The sequence below is a fragment of the Misgurnus anguillicaudatus genome, chromosome 21 (assembly GCF_027580225.2).
Source record: "Misgurnus anguillicaudatus chromosome 21, ASM2758022v2, whole genome shotgun sequence".
NCBI lineage: Eukaryota > Metazoa > Chordata > Actinopteri > Cypriniformes > Cobitidae > Misgurnus > Misgurnus anguillicaudatus.
The window spans coordinates 28,327,551-28,344,996 of NC_073357.2; the positions used below are offsets into that span (position 1 = coordinate 28,327,551).

The following is a 17,446-nucleotide window of genomic DNA, read 5'->3' on the forward strand; positions in this document are numbered from 1 at the left end:
AATCTGATTGGACCATTAGCATCGGGCAAAAAAATAACCAAAGAGTTTCGATATTTTTTCTATTTAAAATTTGACTCTTCTGTAGTTACATCGTGTACTAAGACTGATGGAAAATTAAAAGTTGTGATTTTCTAGGCAGATATGGTTAGGAACTATACTCTCATTCTGGCGTAATAATCAAGGACTTTGCCGATACAACATGGCTGCAGCAGGCGAAGTGATATTATGCACTGCCCGAAAATACTCCCCTGCCATTGAAAGTAACCCAGGGGACTATTTTTGGGCACTGCGTAAAATCGCAGCTCTTAATTTTCTGTCGGTCTTAGTACACGATGTAACTACAGAAGAGTCAAGTTTTAAATAGGAAAAATATCCAAACTCTTTGGTTATTTTTAGCGCGATGCTAATGGTCTAATCAGATTCAATGGTGCTAAGCTATGCTAAAAGTGCTAGCGCCAGACCCGGAGATCAGCTGAATGGATTTCAAAATGGTAAGAATCTAAATATTTAAATCAATACGTGCACTAAATCATTGTGAATGTGTTGGCATTTGGCCTGGCCCAGTTCATTTCTATGGCTCCAAACAGGGATAAATTTAGAAGCCACCAAACACTTCTATGTTTTCCCTATTTAAAGACGGTTACATGAGTAGTTACACGAGTAAGTACAGTGGCACAAAATAAAACTTTTGTTTGAAACCATAGTAATGAATGGGGCTAAATGCTAACACATTCAAGAAACGCTGTACAAAGCTTAAAAGTGCACGCATTGAAAAAAAGTAGGTATATGTAGGTAATAAATCTAAGTTGAGGTACAAACATAGTAAAATATTGAAAAACGGTGGTGTTTTCCTTTAATAGCCATTATTGGTGCGTATCTAATAACATGATAATGCCATCGTGCCAACCTTTTCCATGCATTTTAAACCGAACGCCCACTAAATCCATCATTCCAATCAATGCGATCTACACAAGCGCATACACACAGACTGCACTAATTTACTAACCCACCTCTGTCCCTGTACCATTTTGTTTTGCTTACTGCGCTGTGTGTATGTTTGTGCGGTTTCAGTGCAGCTTTAATGAGAATGCAATCAGATGTATGCCTTACCAGCTATAATTATGAAGAATATGCACAGCAGTGTGGATGATAGGTCTGCTCTCTGTCTCTCTTTTGCCAGCGTTCAGCGCTGACAGATGGTTGTGTCAGTCATAATGGGACAAATCCGATCGCTACCGAATGAAAGGCGTCCCTCCAGCAGCGAAGGAGAGAAAGAGAGAGAGTCGATGTGTCTGTATTGATGTGTTTACTCGGGGTGAAATTGGCATCCATTAGAGAAAGGATTGTGTGCGCGTGTGTCAGTGAGCATACAGGCACTAAAATGAAGGCTGCATTAATTCATATTCTGTAACACGTGCACAGACACTCTTCTTCTTCGTCGCCGTTTCAAACACACACACACACGGCAGGGTGGACTCTACAGACAGCTTGGCGATGCCGGGGAAGGTGTGTCTCCAGAGTTCTATTGTTCTAGTAAGAGAGGAATCTATGTGAAAAACCTCGTAGATAATAAAGGGGTGGGGGTGAAGCAAGAGGAAAGAGTGCTTTTGTAGAAAGTTGTCCACAAATCTGCTTTGAGACATGTGAGGAGTAGTACTTGAAAGATATTGTTTATGTATTTGTAGATTGTATCTAGATTTGCAGAACTACATTTCTACATGATATGCATATGATTTCTTACAAAAAGTCAGAGAAAGGGTTAAAAATCCTCATAGAATAAAGAGAATGAAGCAGAATGTGAGAGGGCAAAATACTTCAAATTTTTCTGTAGCTGGAATGTTGTTTTAAATAATTTATCCAGTTATAAATGAGTTATTTAGAAGTTCTTCTTCATCTTCCTCTTTAGGGTTAAAATTGGCATAGAACAAACAAGATTTCTACTTCGCTTTGAGTTTCAAACATTGACTATTTCATGGACTGACACTGCGAATGGATATTTTGAGCCACTTTTCTGGTTTATTTAGAATAAAGTAAAGTTAAATGAATATACAATTAGAGTCTAACAGCGTTCTGTTTCATTCAATGCGTACTTTGTTGCTTTTGATAAAAGAAATTCCTCTGAGGCTGCACATCTGAAAAAACGCCAGACTCTGTCTTTATATTATGCGATTTGCAAGTTTGCAAACAACTTCATTGTGAATGTCAATGAGAGTTTTTTGATTGGCGGCTCTTTAGTCTTAATCCTCTAAGAGGGCTCTCCAGAGGGCTAGAATAGGGAGCATGGGGTAACAGAGAAGGCGTGCAGGGTTTTGACCCACGCACTAATGGAAACGGTCTGCTGAAAGATCCCACTTCTGGCACTGTTGGACAACAGCTGGGTCCTTGGAAGGCTCAGGACCAAAAAAGCACATTTTCGAGAAGGCATTCATACTGAGAGTGTTGAAAGGTTTGCCTTGAGATCCTTACAGACAATTTGTGGGCAGTGACAGACCAGTCAGCTCATGGTAACACAATCAAATCATTGCTAAAAGAGCTAAATATAAACTTGTGAATTAAAGTTGAGAGTTAGCTTGCTAGTAGATGTTGTCAGATGTCTCGTTCTACCACAGTTACTCTTTAGAGATTGATGACATGATTTTTTATTTGCAAAGTCACCATTCTGTTCCTGTCAATAACAGTATATTATAGAGTGATAACATCTCCATGTCTTTTTTTTTTCTCAGCTGCCTGGATCCCTAAAGAGGAAATTGACTGGGGCCGTGGAGAGTTCTGCATCGTTGAACGGGGTCTCCGAAACGTCTATGACCCAGGGAGGTGCTAAACGTCTATGCCTGGAGGATGTCACCCTGTCCATGGGCTCCAGTTACCCTCAGCCCCCGTTCCCTTCTGGGATGGGCAACCAGGGAGGTGTTCTGGAAGGTAACCGACTGAACAGTAACAACAACGGTTTGGGTTCACCATATTCTGTACCTCCGAACGCTAGTCCTGGATCAACTCCCGGGGCTGGGGGAGGCCCAGGAAGCTTGGCAAATAACTTCAACCCAAATGGGAGTTCAGCCACACCTTCAGTGGAGCAGGAACTGCAGGAGATTTTGGATGAACTTACAAAGAACCCTGATCCCTCCTTACCAGAGCTTGACATTGACAAGATATTAGGAAAAGAAGGTGATGACCAGGCAAATAGTACTGGGGGTTTTGTTCACCCAGAGGGTAACGGGACACCTAAGAGGTCCCCACAGAGACAGTCACATCTGGAAGCCCACCTCACTCATTCCCCGGGTTTTTCTCAGGCTGGGTCCCCACAGGTGGGTCCAAGTCCTGCAGGGGCACCGTATTCCTTACCACACTCTTCCAAACCAGTGCCGTCTCCACTCACAGCATCACCCATTTCATCTTCCTCTTCACAAGGACAGAACCAATCTCCCATGCTTTCTGCTGCCTTATCAAGCCGACCTAACTGGCATGAGATGTCCAGGGCCCAGCATCTTCAGCAGATGGTATCAAATACCAAGCATCATTCTACCAACAGTGCAGGTCCCACATCTGGCCAGTCAGGGTTGTCTGGATTAGGTCAGCAGGGCACTTCCTGGGCTGGTCCTTCTCCACCCTACCGACCAGGGGATAAATTACCTAACTCATCTCCTCATCAGCAGCCTTTCAGCCCAGCAGGTAACATTCAGAGTCCCCAGAGCTCGTTAATCTCTAGCATGGCTCCAGCCTCATCCACTAGACCTTCACCACCCTACAGGCCAGAAAAGCTAGCCAGTCCGGCAATTGCACAGCCTCCTTTCAGCCCCCAGAACAGTCTTCTGTCTGGAAATGCTCCATCAGGGGGTTCAGGCCCTGCTATCCAAGGTTCTCAAGCAAGTTATCTTGCTGGCGTGGCCCCGACGTCAAGCAGCACCCGACCGTCACCTCCTTACCGACAAGATAAACATTCAAGCCCAGCGGGGCAATGCCAGCCAGGAACACAGCCCCCTACACAAGGACATCTTTTTAACTCACAAAATAATCAAGCACCTGGAATGTCTAGTCAGCTGTTTAAGGCCATCACATCCAACCAGCCACCCAGCAGCAGCCTCAAGCTCCTGATGCAGGCACAAACCGTACAGGGGAAGCCTTCACAACTGCAACTAAATAAGACCACCTCAGGTGGTTTGGGTCCAGAACCTTACTCCTTTAATAACACTAAGCCCTTACGACATTTTGACCCAGATCCCTCCGTGGCCAAACTTGGTCCTCTGGCTGTGGCAGCATACCACAATGCTAGCATGCAGCCCACACCACCCACATCAGCTGGAGGACACACGCATCTCCTGCCGCAGCGCATGCAAAGGGCAATGCAGGCTGGCGCCATTGTACCTCACTGCAGAGATGTAAGTACTTTCACTAATCACTTATATGTTAAATTGCTGTATAGAAAATACTTAAGAAATTTCTGAATAGCTAGTGTAATGGTGATAAAACCTTTAGCTGTTTATCCACCTTGATGACTAGTGCTATTTTATGTATTTGATGATTTTTGTAGGTGTTATTTACTCTGTTTAATGTGTTGAAAAAATGGTGTCAACTACAGATTTTTTGGGGGGGAGGACTTGTATGGTAACCTTAAGACCTCAAAGCGAAGTAACTTTGGCCACATGTTTTGTGTAACTTTAAACATACATGCTACTTTCGGGGGGAGACGTGACTTGATTTTGGAATAAGGAGAGTTGTTGGAACCCTGTCGTGTGTACCATGAGGCAGTTTAGGAGTTCCCAAAGTTGAACTAAATGGACAACCAAACCAAAATGAATGCGAGTCTTTGTATGTGACAACTCTGTTAATTAGGAAACCATTGCTTGTCCCACAAAGATATTTTCAGTGTATCTGTATTTGACTAGAAACTTAGTGAGGAAAAGGGATGTCTAGGTTGCTTTTGTATGCCCAAAGAGTGCATTTCGGTCTCCATACTAGGGCATGCTTGTATATCCACGCTTATAGAGAAAGAGTGTGTGTGTAAATGTGCATGCCTATAGAGTTTCAAAGTACCGCTGCACATTCTCTCTCTGCCTGGTGGGCTGTTTGAAGACAGGGTCCTCCTCTTTCAGCCCAGTGGCCCTCTTTCATCACGCCAATAAAAGATAATGAATTTTAGAGGAGAGGGAGATTGAGGAAGAAAAAAGAGGGGGGGCTCTTTGGTGTCTTGGCATGCATTGTGCAAACTAAAGAGAGACTCTTACAAACTTTCTGCCTAGACTTACTACCCCTCTCTCTCTCTCTTTGTCTGTCTCTTTATCACAAACATTCAATTTAATCTTTCTATTTACATTTTTTGTTCAGTTGATATCAATGAAACATTTGTATGCCCTGCAACCACACAGAACATCTTGACAATCCCATAACAGCACATTAAAAAACCATTAGCATTGAGGTTTATTACATTATATGTTTAAAGCTTTCAGACCATGGAGTAAGGTGACACTGTAAAATATACAAACGGAAAACAAATTTTTGATTGCTATCAAGGCTTACTATTCACAGAACTCGGCACAAGTTCCCATCAGGAGCTGTATTCTTATATAGTCATTGACTCAAGTGGGGATTCCCTCCATCTACCAAAAACACCTCTCTCTCTCTCTCTCTCTCTCTCTCTCTCCCTCTCTTTCTATCGCTAATGTGTAATTTTTACAGTTTATGGAGGAAGTCTGTTTGTGTGCACCTTGTCCTGTTTTTCTGTGAACCTGACTGACAGTTTTCAGTCCGAGAATATGAGAAAAAAATTGTATTGCAAAAAGATCAGAAGTAATGATGGGAACCCAAAATAATACAGAAATAAAGGATGATGCCAGGGTTGTTTAATGTCCACATCTAATGTGCATTTGTAAATGTGAGGACAAACACGTTTTCTGCTTCTCTTGTATGTCTGTTTGTAGTCAGTTCCAGTTTTCCAGGCATGAAAAAAATCTTTTATTCTTTACCCGCCTTTTTGTCATTGGTGCCACATTCTTCATTTCGCTCTCTTTGTGCTTCTTTTCTCTTTCGTTCATTTTGCTCTCCTCTCTGCCTTGGTGTGACAGATTGGATAAGCCTAGAGGTGTGTGTGTGTGTGTGTGTGTGTGTGTGTGTGTGTGTGTGTGTGTGTGTGTGTGTGTGTGTGTGTGTGTGTGTGTGTGTGTGTGTGTGTGTGAGAGAGAGAGAGAGTCTACTAACCTCACAGCTGCAGTGGACAAGAACACACATACACATTGACATACGTGGTTTACTGTGGTTTCCATATGTGTAATGGTTTTCCTACTGAGAATTTTTTTCCCCCTCACCCTAACAGAAAACCTTTGGCATTTTTAATTAAAAAACACTAGTTTATGTGTTATTACAATGTACCGCCTATGTTGTTATACAAATTTCCTCATAAACCGCATACCCCCCCAACACACACACACATAGAGAGCCTAGAGGCTATAAGCATGTCTGATTTGTGACTCTGTGGTATGTGCTGTCATGTCACATGTGATGCTGCTTCTAGTCGCCTGTCTGTCTGTTTAAGTGGTTGCTGGAGAACCCCAGGTGCGCTTTAAGCTGACTGGTTTATATGACTAGTGTAGTGTTTGATGTCTTACTGACTGAGTAAAGCCATGTCAAAGATTGAAATCAATGTGAAATCAGTGGGTTAAATTAAACTTTGCTGCTCCAAATCTTATAATCAGATTATGAGACTTTAGCCTGGATTTCACAGGTAGGGTCACAAATAGACCTAGTGTATATTTGTTGTTTTTGACCCGTGTAACCCTAATAAGGTCATGTCACCAAAAAATACAATTTTAATATTGTCCAAGTCAAGTAAGCAGTGCTGTAACAATATGGCAGACCGATTATATTTATGTCCACGTATTTTCTTCTAATGCTGGAATCCCTAACCTGCAAGATAAGGAGTTTCCTCTCTCGTTCCGGTCTCTCAGGGCCGAAACGTTCCCTGTCAAGAGCGGTCACTCGACACTATGGAAAATCGGAAGAGTTCCCATAGGAAAATAGAAAGAGGGGAGGATCTCCCATAGCGTCAGCTACTGACGCAAAGTCTCATTCCCGTTTCTCAGGGAACCAAGGTTACAAAAGTAACCGAGACGTTTACTTGATGTTTAGCACACAGCGAGTGCGCAGCGCTTGCTGGGGTTTGTAGTGCAATGCTGTGCGTTCGGAATGGAAGCGGGCCAAGAGCAATTAAAAAAACTTGTAACGTTGCGCAGCGGGCCTTGTATTTGACACGTGCTAGAGTTATACCAGTAATGTGGGAAGCATAGCTCAGATAACGTAGTCTTTGAAAGAATTTTGATAAGAAATGTTACAGTCAATTGAAATCTCTGACTTTTAAACGTAAATGTCGATATCATAAACAATTAAGAACCCTTTTTTAACATTGTTAAGATCGATCTCTGAAACTCCAGAGGGGACACATATGGGTCATTCTACAGAAAAGTTGGAATTCGGGTGATGGAAATCTGCTTAAATGAACTTCTTTCAACATACCCAAAACTTCTTTAATAGCATTAATTAACTTGTCAAATCTATGAATCCGCACAAAGGGGAGCTTAATCTATTTTTAACTTTTTAATACATTTTAATTAAGAATCCATGAGTCATTTATTTGTCATTGGTGTTACCTGTGATTTAAACAACATTAATGTTAATACTAAATATTTTTTTCTCATTACAGCTTGTGTATTTAGTTAAAGGTTGAGTAGAGGAATGATAACAGCAAGAACAATAATTGATTATTAATATTTGTTTAATTAAATTCTTCATCTTTACCCAGCATTGTATGAAATTATTTGATTCTCAGTTTGACTTTTTTCTTTAAAACCAACAAAAACAAAAATATTCAACCAAAAAGGCTTTGTTGCAAAGACTGAAATATCAACAATGTCTTACATCCCATATCAACAACAAAATATTACTAGAAAGTACAAGAAAATACATTCATAACACCAAAACTTGGTTTAACACCAATGACAATGTAACACCAATGACAAAATTAGAATATAATAATAGATAATGAATATGATAAAACTTACCACCAATGATGAGTAACACAAATGACGGAAACACCAATGACAATTTACAGGAAGAAATACAAATATTTTAACAAAATGGCTGCCATTAGCCTTGTGCTATTTCATCAGAGATGTAACAATCACATACTTATTCAGAATAATGTATTTTTATTTAAAGATCTTAACACTCTCAGCTATAAAAAGAGTAACACTAATGACATCCAAAAAATCTTATCTCAAAATTCTTAGATATATCATGATATTTTAGACAAATAAGGTAAGACATCTAAAAAACCTTTTGCCTTCCTCCACCGCACTTCTTTCACTGACCTCTTGACCCATGAAAAACTTCAAAGAGCTGATGCATTGTTTCAAAATAAAAGTGCTTTGGGTAGGGTAACACCAATGACATAAATTTGGTGGACAAATATTTATTTGAGATTACTCATATTAATAGTGTATTTTTACCATTTCAGTGTTGTAGTACATTCATACAGGGATAAAGGTAAATGTAAATTAGATTTGTTTTATAAAAAACATGGTTTTAAATAATAAGTACACAGTTCAACTTCCATGTATGATCAAAGGGACAGGGCAATTTTCAGGACCAGACATTTAAAAAACGTTTAAAAAAAAGAAATTTAAATAAATAAACTCTCTCATCATTTTATGGACTGTCTATATTTATTAAATATATATCATTATTTATTATTGGGTCAAATTAAATGATTAAGGGGTCTGCAAAAGCAAGGGACAAGCATTTCCACCTTTTTTGTAGAATAACCCATATACAAATACTAGATTTATTTTATTTAGATTATATTTCTAATGAGACAAATCTGAGAGGCAGAAGACTTTCCATTTACTTTCCATAGTACGTGACATACATTTCTTTATACACTATTCTTGTTTTACAATTAAAATATTGTTTCTTTTTTTCTTCAGTGGGGTGGTTTTAAGGATGGCTGAGAATTGATAAGAGTAAATTTAGGACAGGGTATTGATCGTTCCCTCCTCTTACAGAAAGTTTTAATGCACAAAGACAATCTCTCTAACTATTAGTTATCACTCAGTCCTGTGTGCACCCCTCTCTCTTTGTGTCTATCATGTTTCTGTGTTCATGTCCTTCCTTCAAGGCTGAACTGGGTGAGGGGGATGTTGGCTACAGACTTAGGAGAAAATATTTCATGCCAACATCACACACACACACACACATTCACAGCAGTCATCCCAGCAGGGTGTGGAGAGTCTAACCTTGTTTTGTGCTTCTCTTCTGCTTGGGCACATTCACTGATTTTAACCATTTTTAAAAGCTCTAAGTGGGTCAGCTGTACATAAATGAAATACTGAGGGCGACAGACAAAGAGACAGACATTAAAGACACTGTTATCAACAGATCACATTTCCGCAAACTTCATTTATAGGGTTTGGTGCCATGTGTTGGTTCACGCATGTTTATGTGTGTTATCAATATGTACTGCACTGCTCAGTGCTCCGTCCTTACTGAACGTTTTTTATGTCGAGTGCTTATATTACACTGACTTAAGATTCCAAAGCCCTTAAAATCACAAAACCCACTTAACATTTAATTATCAGGTTGACACTTAAAGGGCCGCTAACCTAGGTGTTTTCAGCAATATAAAAATAGTCTCTGGTATCACCAGAATGTGTCTGTAAAGTTTCAGCTCAAAATACACCACAGATCTTAAATTATACAATGTTGAACATGGCAGTTTGTGGCTGCAATAAAAAACACACTGTTTTTGTGTGTGTCTCTTTAAATGCAAAGAAAGCTTCTGTTCCCCTCCCCGTATGCAAAGTATGAGGTAGAGCGTTTACACATGTGCTTTGGACTACATCAAACTTGTCTCGGGCAGAAGACTGAACTATGCGCTCATAAGGCGGAGTCTGTGGGGCGTAATCAATGTAATATTACATTGATATGGGATCCCCAACAGCCTGTTTTGTGTGACTGTTGTGCTTTAAATTAGATTACACAAAGAAAAATAGATGGATAACAGTTTCTGCACACACACAGGTGACTCATTTTCTGCTAGCAACACATTTAAAAGTGCATTTTTTAGGTTAGGGGGGCTTTAATGAGTCTATGAACAAAATATAAAACTTAATTATGTTCGCTGTGGATAAATGTTACAGAACTTATTTCTGCACTCTCAGAGACCCATTTAAATTTTACCAAAAGCAACACATTTTTATATGGTTAGATTGTCTGTACACTATTGCCTATTATCCTTTTGGAATGGGGTTGTTTTATATTCCTGCCAAATATATTTCTTAAGGGTAAAATTGGTGACTCTGCTTATGAGATTTGGAGCGTCAAAGTTTGATTTCAGTCAGTGTCATCACTTTAATTTTTATCTTTGGCATCTACTTAGTCAATATTTTAATTTAAGCTTTTTCCATGTTTAAGTGCTATAACTGGGTCCCCCAGTGCTTTTATCAACCTAGACAATGTGAAAAATAACAACCCAGTAACTTAGTTTTGTTAAACCATTCTCTGAAAGCATGTGAGAAAAATAGATAATTGAAATCTGTCTCCCCTTGTGATGTCAGAAGGGGATTATACCACCCCTTAATCTGCACTATCCAACCAGCTCATTTGCATTTTAAAGGACACACCCAAAATGGCACATTTTTGCTCACACCTACAAAGTGGCAATTTTAATATGCTATAAATTATCTATATGATATTTTGAACTAAAACTTCATAGACGTACTCTGGGGACACCAAAGATTTATTTTACATCTTAAAAAAGTGTCCCCTTTAAAGTTATTATGGTTATATTTTCACAGAATGTTCTTTACATGTAATGTAGTATGTAAATCACAATCTGATATTTTAAGGAATGTTTGCAACCAAACCGTTCAAAAGCCCCATTCACTTCCGTAGTGTTATTTTTTTCTACTATTGAAGTGAATGGGGCTCATGATTGGTGTAGTTACAAACATTCCTCAAAATATCTTCCTTTGTGTTTATCAGAACAAAGACATTTATACAAGTTTGTAACAACATGAGAGTTAGTAAATGATGACAGAATTGTCATTTTTGAGTGAACTTCCCCTTTAAGAGGTTAATTCTCTAATCATTATTTTATAGCTATATCATTGAGGTCTATTAAGTGAAACCTTGTTGTGTCAAAGAGAGAGAGAGAGAGAGAGAGAGAGAGAGTCTGAACTGTTTTTATCAAGACAATAAAAGGGCTAAAATCTTACTGTAAATCTCTCGCTCTCTCACACACACACAATTCCTGTTATTCATATTCCAGCCACCAGACACGTTTATCGATCATCTCATAGTTTGTTTTTGTAGTGTATGTGTTATGCTGCTGTTTCGGTAAGAGCACCGACGATTAAATCCATCTGCGCCAAATGATTTCTCTCTAGTCTTTTCCATTGCAGCTCATGTTTAATTCTCTTATTTTATCATCACGCTGAGGGGGAGATGGAGGGATGCAAAGCGAGCAAGACAGTTATAGCAGGCAAGGAAGTCAGTGTGGATACTGGCAGACAGGAGACTGAAGCAGACATGCAGAGAAAGGACAGTGTGAGCACACAGAGAGAGAGAGAAAGAGGAGGTGGAAAAAGAGAGACAGACAGGAGGCAGACAGGGTGAGACTGTCTTGGTGACTGAGTTATGGGAGCCACTTTACACACACACACACACACACACACACACACACAGACATGGGCACATTCCTAAAGTATCTCTGTAATATTACACAATCAGAGCTTATGTGTAGGTGGTATTTTTCTTGAGAAAGAGTGTGTGTTTGTGTGTATATCAATGGTATATCTTCAGATTTATTTGGTACTGAAAAAAAAACACTTTCTTGTTAGAAATAGCTGTCATTCCTTCATACAGTATGTATGTGTACAGTATACAGTAAGTAGATTAAACATTCTTGTTTAAAGCTGAGAGGATGATGAACAAAACAAAAAGGATGAATTTGTTTATCAAACTGTAGATTGTTTAGTCTAGATTTCCTCGGTGGAGTTGTGAAACTGCTCTTTTTCTATGTTTGGCATCAGTTTATACGAAAGCGAATGTAAAGCCACGTGCGTGTGATGACTTCTGGATTTGGTTGGACACTGTGTTTGTGTTACAGCGGGTTATATAAATGTCAGATTGAGTCTAACGCAACACGAAGCCAGTGTTGACAGTGACGACTGGCTGTTTGACAGCTCAAGTGTGGCTGCTTGCCAGATACGGTACATTCACGTATATGTGGTTTAATCTGTTTTCATCATGTGTTTGGTTATGTCTCTGTGATGTCAAATGTATGTAACTTGAAAAGGGTTAGGGTTAGGGCCAGCTCCGTTCGGTGTTTTTAAAAGTGCAAATGTGTATTTGCGTTTTAAAGACCTTTATAGAATGTGAATGCATTTTTTTTATTGATTTATTTTATTCATGGGAAAAGTAATGTAGGGCAGGACCTGATTTTATTTATTGCAACTTAATTGGGTCTTAAATGTTTTTCCTATTTAAGACGAGCAGTTACACGAGCAAGTTTGGTGGTACAAAATAAAACGTATCGCTTTTCTAAGCGGATTTAAAAGAGGAACTATATTTTATGGCGTAATAGCACTTTTGGGAGTACTTCGACTCGGCGCAGTAGCACCCTCCCTCTCCCATTATGAGAGTGAGAAGGGGAGCGGACTTTTCAGGCGAGTCGAAGTACTCCCAAAAGTGCTATTACGCCATAAAATATAGTTCCTCTTTTAAATCCGCTTAGAAAAGCGCTACGTTTTATTTTGTACCACCAAACTTGCTCGTATAACTACTCGTCTTAAATAGGAAAAACGTTGATGTGTTTGGTCACTTCTAACTTTATCTCTAAATGGTACCATTGAATGAATGGGGCTAAGCTAAATGCTATCGAAGCGTCGCAGCGCGCTCCAGCGCTTACGTGCACGCACACAGATGATAGAGGGATGTATCAACAATTCTTAGTTAAGGTAATAACATATTTTAATATTGAAAATGAGTAGACTATTCCTTTAATGCTGTTTTCCATTGTGCACATTTTTGTATCTCCAAAAATGATGTTTACAGAGATAATGCAATCTAAACATACATGCCACTACAGCCGTTTTTTACACAAACCTTACGGAAAATACACGGAAAATGGAATATACACAAGATTGTTTGAGTTTTGGTTCATTTACACTGCCAATGATAATGCAGTGCATTCACACACATACCGTAAAGATCTCGTAAAGACCCATGACATATTTAAAGTCCTGCATTTGGTAGGTTTGTCCACAGCGTCTGAGGTTTGCTAATTGTCCGTGATTTCTCTCTCGAGAAACCACACACATGCATTTTAGTTTATGACAAGATCATAAGGAGCGTGTAATGCGCTGTTGTGTTATGCTTTCAGCGTGGATAGTGGATATGTTACACAAAGTTACTAGAACCTCAGTCACACAGCACTTTGGTCACAGAAAATACCCGTAAAATTGGCAGACAAGCTTCTGTTTGAACTCAAACAACGTCCCGTAAATGTTCTGGGATTGCTCACGGAAAGAGGACCTACTGTAGTAACATTGCGGTAAGATACACGGAAAGCCGTAACATTGCCGTAAGGGGCGTGCCGTATTGAGGATGCGTGTGTCATGGCAACATGAAATTATGGTTCAGCTTTTCAAAACGAGGGGTTTAGATGCAGATTGCAAACTGGACTGAAGCAGATATCAGGGAGCTCATCACTCTCCACCCTGAAGTGGAGATCATTCAACAACATAAAAGAAAAGCGCGTCACTCGCTCATATAAGCTTATAATAAACAAAAATGGAGTTCACGCTCAAGTTTCACATAAATTTACAAAATACAATTTTTACCTCATTATTCATTCGACGATTGTTGGATATGTGATGATAATATTATTCCTGGGAGTGAGAGCTTTCATTTGATATAAGACTTGCCCATCTTTGTCATATTTGAAAAACATGAAATATTTAAATATTAAATCTCATAAAAATGTTTGGGGGGGTAATAGTTTAAAATGAAAATATCTTTCTTACAGTAAAATATACCACAAAGTGATGCATATCTGTAGAAAGTAGTGATTCTAAGCTTTACAATGGTATCTCATATGTGGTACTGGGTCCATGACAGACCATTAAAAATTAAAGGAATATTTTAAGTCATAATAAGTAATTTTGGACCCGGTACAGAGTCTACACACTTACATTCACAATGAAAAATGTCTTCAAACTGGACTGAAGGGAGCTCGTCAAATATCCACTCTGAAGCTGAGATCATTATTCACCAGCATACTAGAACGGCGCGTCACATGCTCCTTTATAGTGTTATCATATGCACGTGAGTCGTTTCTGGAGTGAGAAATAATGGATAATAAGCAAACTTTATTCGCTGCGGAGTAAAAAAAACTACCAAGTGCAGGACTTCACGTCACGTGTCTTTCCTCGACATTTACGGTATCTGTGTGAAAGCACACACAGATTCCAGCAAATCATTGGCAGTGTGAATGAACCAAAAATATAAAGATCCCGGACAAATCCCATACGCATTTCCCCATGTATTCTCCGTAATATCTGTGTGACAAGGGCTTAGGTCCGCTTTACGAGAGCGATCTCAAAACATTTACGGGATGCGTTTGTGTTCACACAGAAGCCTCTCTGCCAAGTTTATGAAAGTTTTCTGTTACCAAAGTGCTGTGTGAATGGGGTGTATGAGGTTGGACTGCCCTAATGCAAAATAATTGTATTTGCTTGACCACTGATAAAATTGCAGTTGTCATCTCATGTGAGCATATTTCATTTTACACATATTTTAAATGAATCGGTGCTTATGTGTAAAAATCTTTATAGAGTGTAAATCTTTACTAATTCCTACTTTAAGAATTGTTACATGCATAACGGTACATTCACACGTAAGCGTTAACGCTTCCCATTCACTTTTAATGGGTGACGTCATGCGTTGCCGAACTGAATTATGGATCCGTCGGCATCGTGTCAGTGCCGTTGCTCGCTGCAGAAGTTGAACATTTCTCAACTTTTCAAGCGGCAACGCGTGCGTCAGCCAATCAGATCGCCTTATAAAATATCCTAGGCAGAGCCAGCCAATTACGTTTATGGAAGACCAGAGCATGTATTGCGGCCACTGTGATTGGCTGTTGGTTACGCTTCAGACAAGCCTTCCATAAAGCGTTGACGATTTCGTCCCGTGTGAATGTACTGTAAGTGTTTGTACTTCTTAAAGGGATAGTTCACACCAAAATTTAAATGTTGTCATTATTTATTAAGCCAAATTGTTACAGACCTCTATAAATTGTTTTGTTCTGATAACACAAAGACAGATATTTTGACCAAACAGTTTTTAAACAACATTGACTTCCATATTTTTTCCTATTATGGAAGTTAATGGTACTCCTGCTTCTTGTTTGTTTACAGATGTCTCTTAACACAAAGAAAGATATTTTAAGCAATGTAGCCAAACAGTTTTTGAGCACCATTCAATTTCATAGTACTGTATTTTTTCCTACTATGGAAGTCAATGATATTCCTGCTTCCTGCTTGATTAGAAATATATTCCTTTGTGTTACCAAAACAAATACATTTATTCAGGTTTGAAACAACTTGAGGGTGAGTACATGAAAACATAACTATAAACCTTTAACCCTCTAACTATAAACCTTGCTAGGTGAAGGGTAACTTCACTGCTTCTATTTATTCTTCACTCCTTACAGATACCAGTGTGTGTGCACACACAAACACACACACATATAAATAAATACACAAAGTCACTCTCTCATACAGACTAGAATATCTTTTCCTCCCTGACACACACACAGGTCTTTTAGACGGCAGCTTTTGCTGTGGTAGATGCTGATTCAGTGTTTTTCTTCTCTAAAAGCCTCCTGCTCCTTTTTGGGTGTGTTCCTCTCTCTCGCCCTCTCTCTTCTCCATTCATTCTGCATGACGTGCAGTTATTTGTTGCTGTCTTTTCGTTGCCTTCTTTCAGACACCCTGTGTAGAGAGTGATGAAGGAGAGAGAGAGAGAGAAGGAGGGAGTGCAAGGAGAAACAAAATTGCATTGAGCATTTGAGCCTTTGTTCTACTTTTATCGCTGCACACACAATACAGCGGTGCAGGAGAGGGTTACCGAATCTGATTTTGAGTATTGTGTCTTGTCTTGTGTATCTGGTTAAATACATCACCGCTGTAAGAGGGCAATGTATCACTTTGTTATCATAACTGATGTACTATTAAGCTCTCTGGTGTCTCTCATCCTATTCTCTCGTGCTTCCCTTTCCGTCTCCTGTGTCCCAATAACGCTCTCCATGCTGCAAATGCATTATCATAAGGGGGTAAAATACAGCAATCACAAGCATCTATTAAATTGTTATGCTAGAATGCAGTGTTTTGTTGCCTAATATCAAAGATTAGATCAGGTTCCTACTTTCATAAAAAAAGCTGCAAAAATGTTAATACAGTTTAATTTTATCGTTGTTATCATTAAATTTAGTGAAGATGCATTGTAGGTACATTTATGCAGAGCTTGAGTACAAAGCAAAATTTGATGTACAAATTCTCATTAGTCACTTTTTAATGAACCAGTAAAACAGCTTACAAATTGGTCTTTATCCAAATAATTAGTAAAAAATCTTTGAAAACTAGTAAGGTCATGATTAAAAGGCACCTATTCAATTGCTAAAAAAACAATGTTATTTTATGTATTTGGTATAATACAATGTGTTTGCGTGGTTTATGGTTATTTTCCACATACCGTACATTTTTGTAGCTCCAGATTTCACTCTCTTCCTGAAACGCACGGATTTGAAAGCTCTGTGTTCCTGATTGGCCAGCTAATCTGTACGCTGTGATTGGCCTGAATGCCTCTGACGTCAGCCAGAAATGTGACGCTCATTACCATGTTTGAAAGATTCGCGCACAATGCAATGCTAACTGGAGCAGGGTTTCCTGCAGAAAATTTGTTAGTTAAGGTGGTATGGTTGAGCGGGTGGGCGGGCCAGCGGCGTGGCAATCAAGGGGGCGGGGTGTACGCGTCATGATGAAAATGAAAATATTTTTATTAAAAACACTCAACTAAAACTTAATTTTGAAGAAACTATAACAGAAAATAGACACATACTAGATTATTAATGAATTAAATGTTTTTAACAGATACCCTTTAACTCTTTCGCCGCCATTGACGAGATATCTCGTCAATCAAGAGAAAACGCTTCCCCGCCAATGACGAGTATTTCCGTCTTTCCGCAATACAGCTATTATCCACCAGGTGGCCCTTCCGCAACTTTTTAATTCTGGAAGTATTGCCCTATGGCAAGCGGCTGCATGTCCGTGTCTGCTTTAAAGATCGCTCTGAATGGGAACTCTATGAAAAGTCTGTAACAAAAATGGAATTATCTCTG

The 17,446-nt window shown here is 39.2% G+C and overlaps 1 protein-coding gene across 1 annotated transcript in view; it reads left to right on the forward strand.

Annotated features, from left to right (window-relative positions):
- The window catches only part of LOC129440994 (uncharacterized), a 79,042-nt gene that overhangs the window by 42,449 nt on the left and 19,147 nt on the right, over nt 1-17,446 (forward strand). The window contains exon 2 of the mRNA XM_055200651.2: nt 2,724-4,376. Coding sequence (XP_055056626.2) covers nt 2,724-4,376 — 1,653 coding nt within the window. The remainder of the gene's footprint in view (nt 1-2,723; nt 4,377-17,446) is intronic.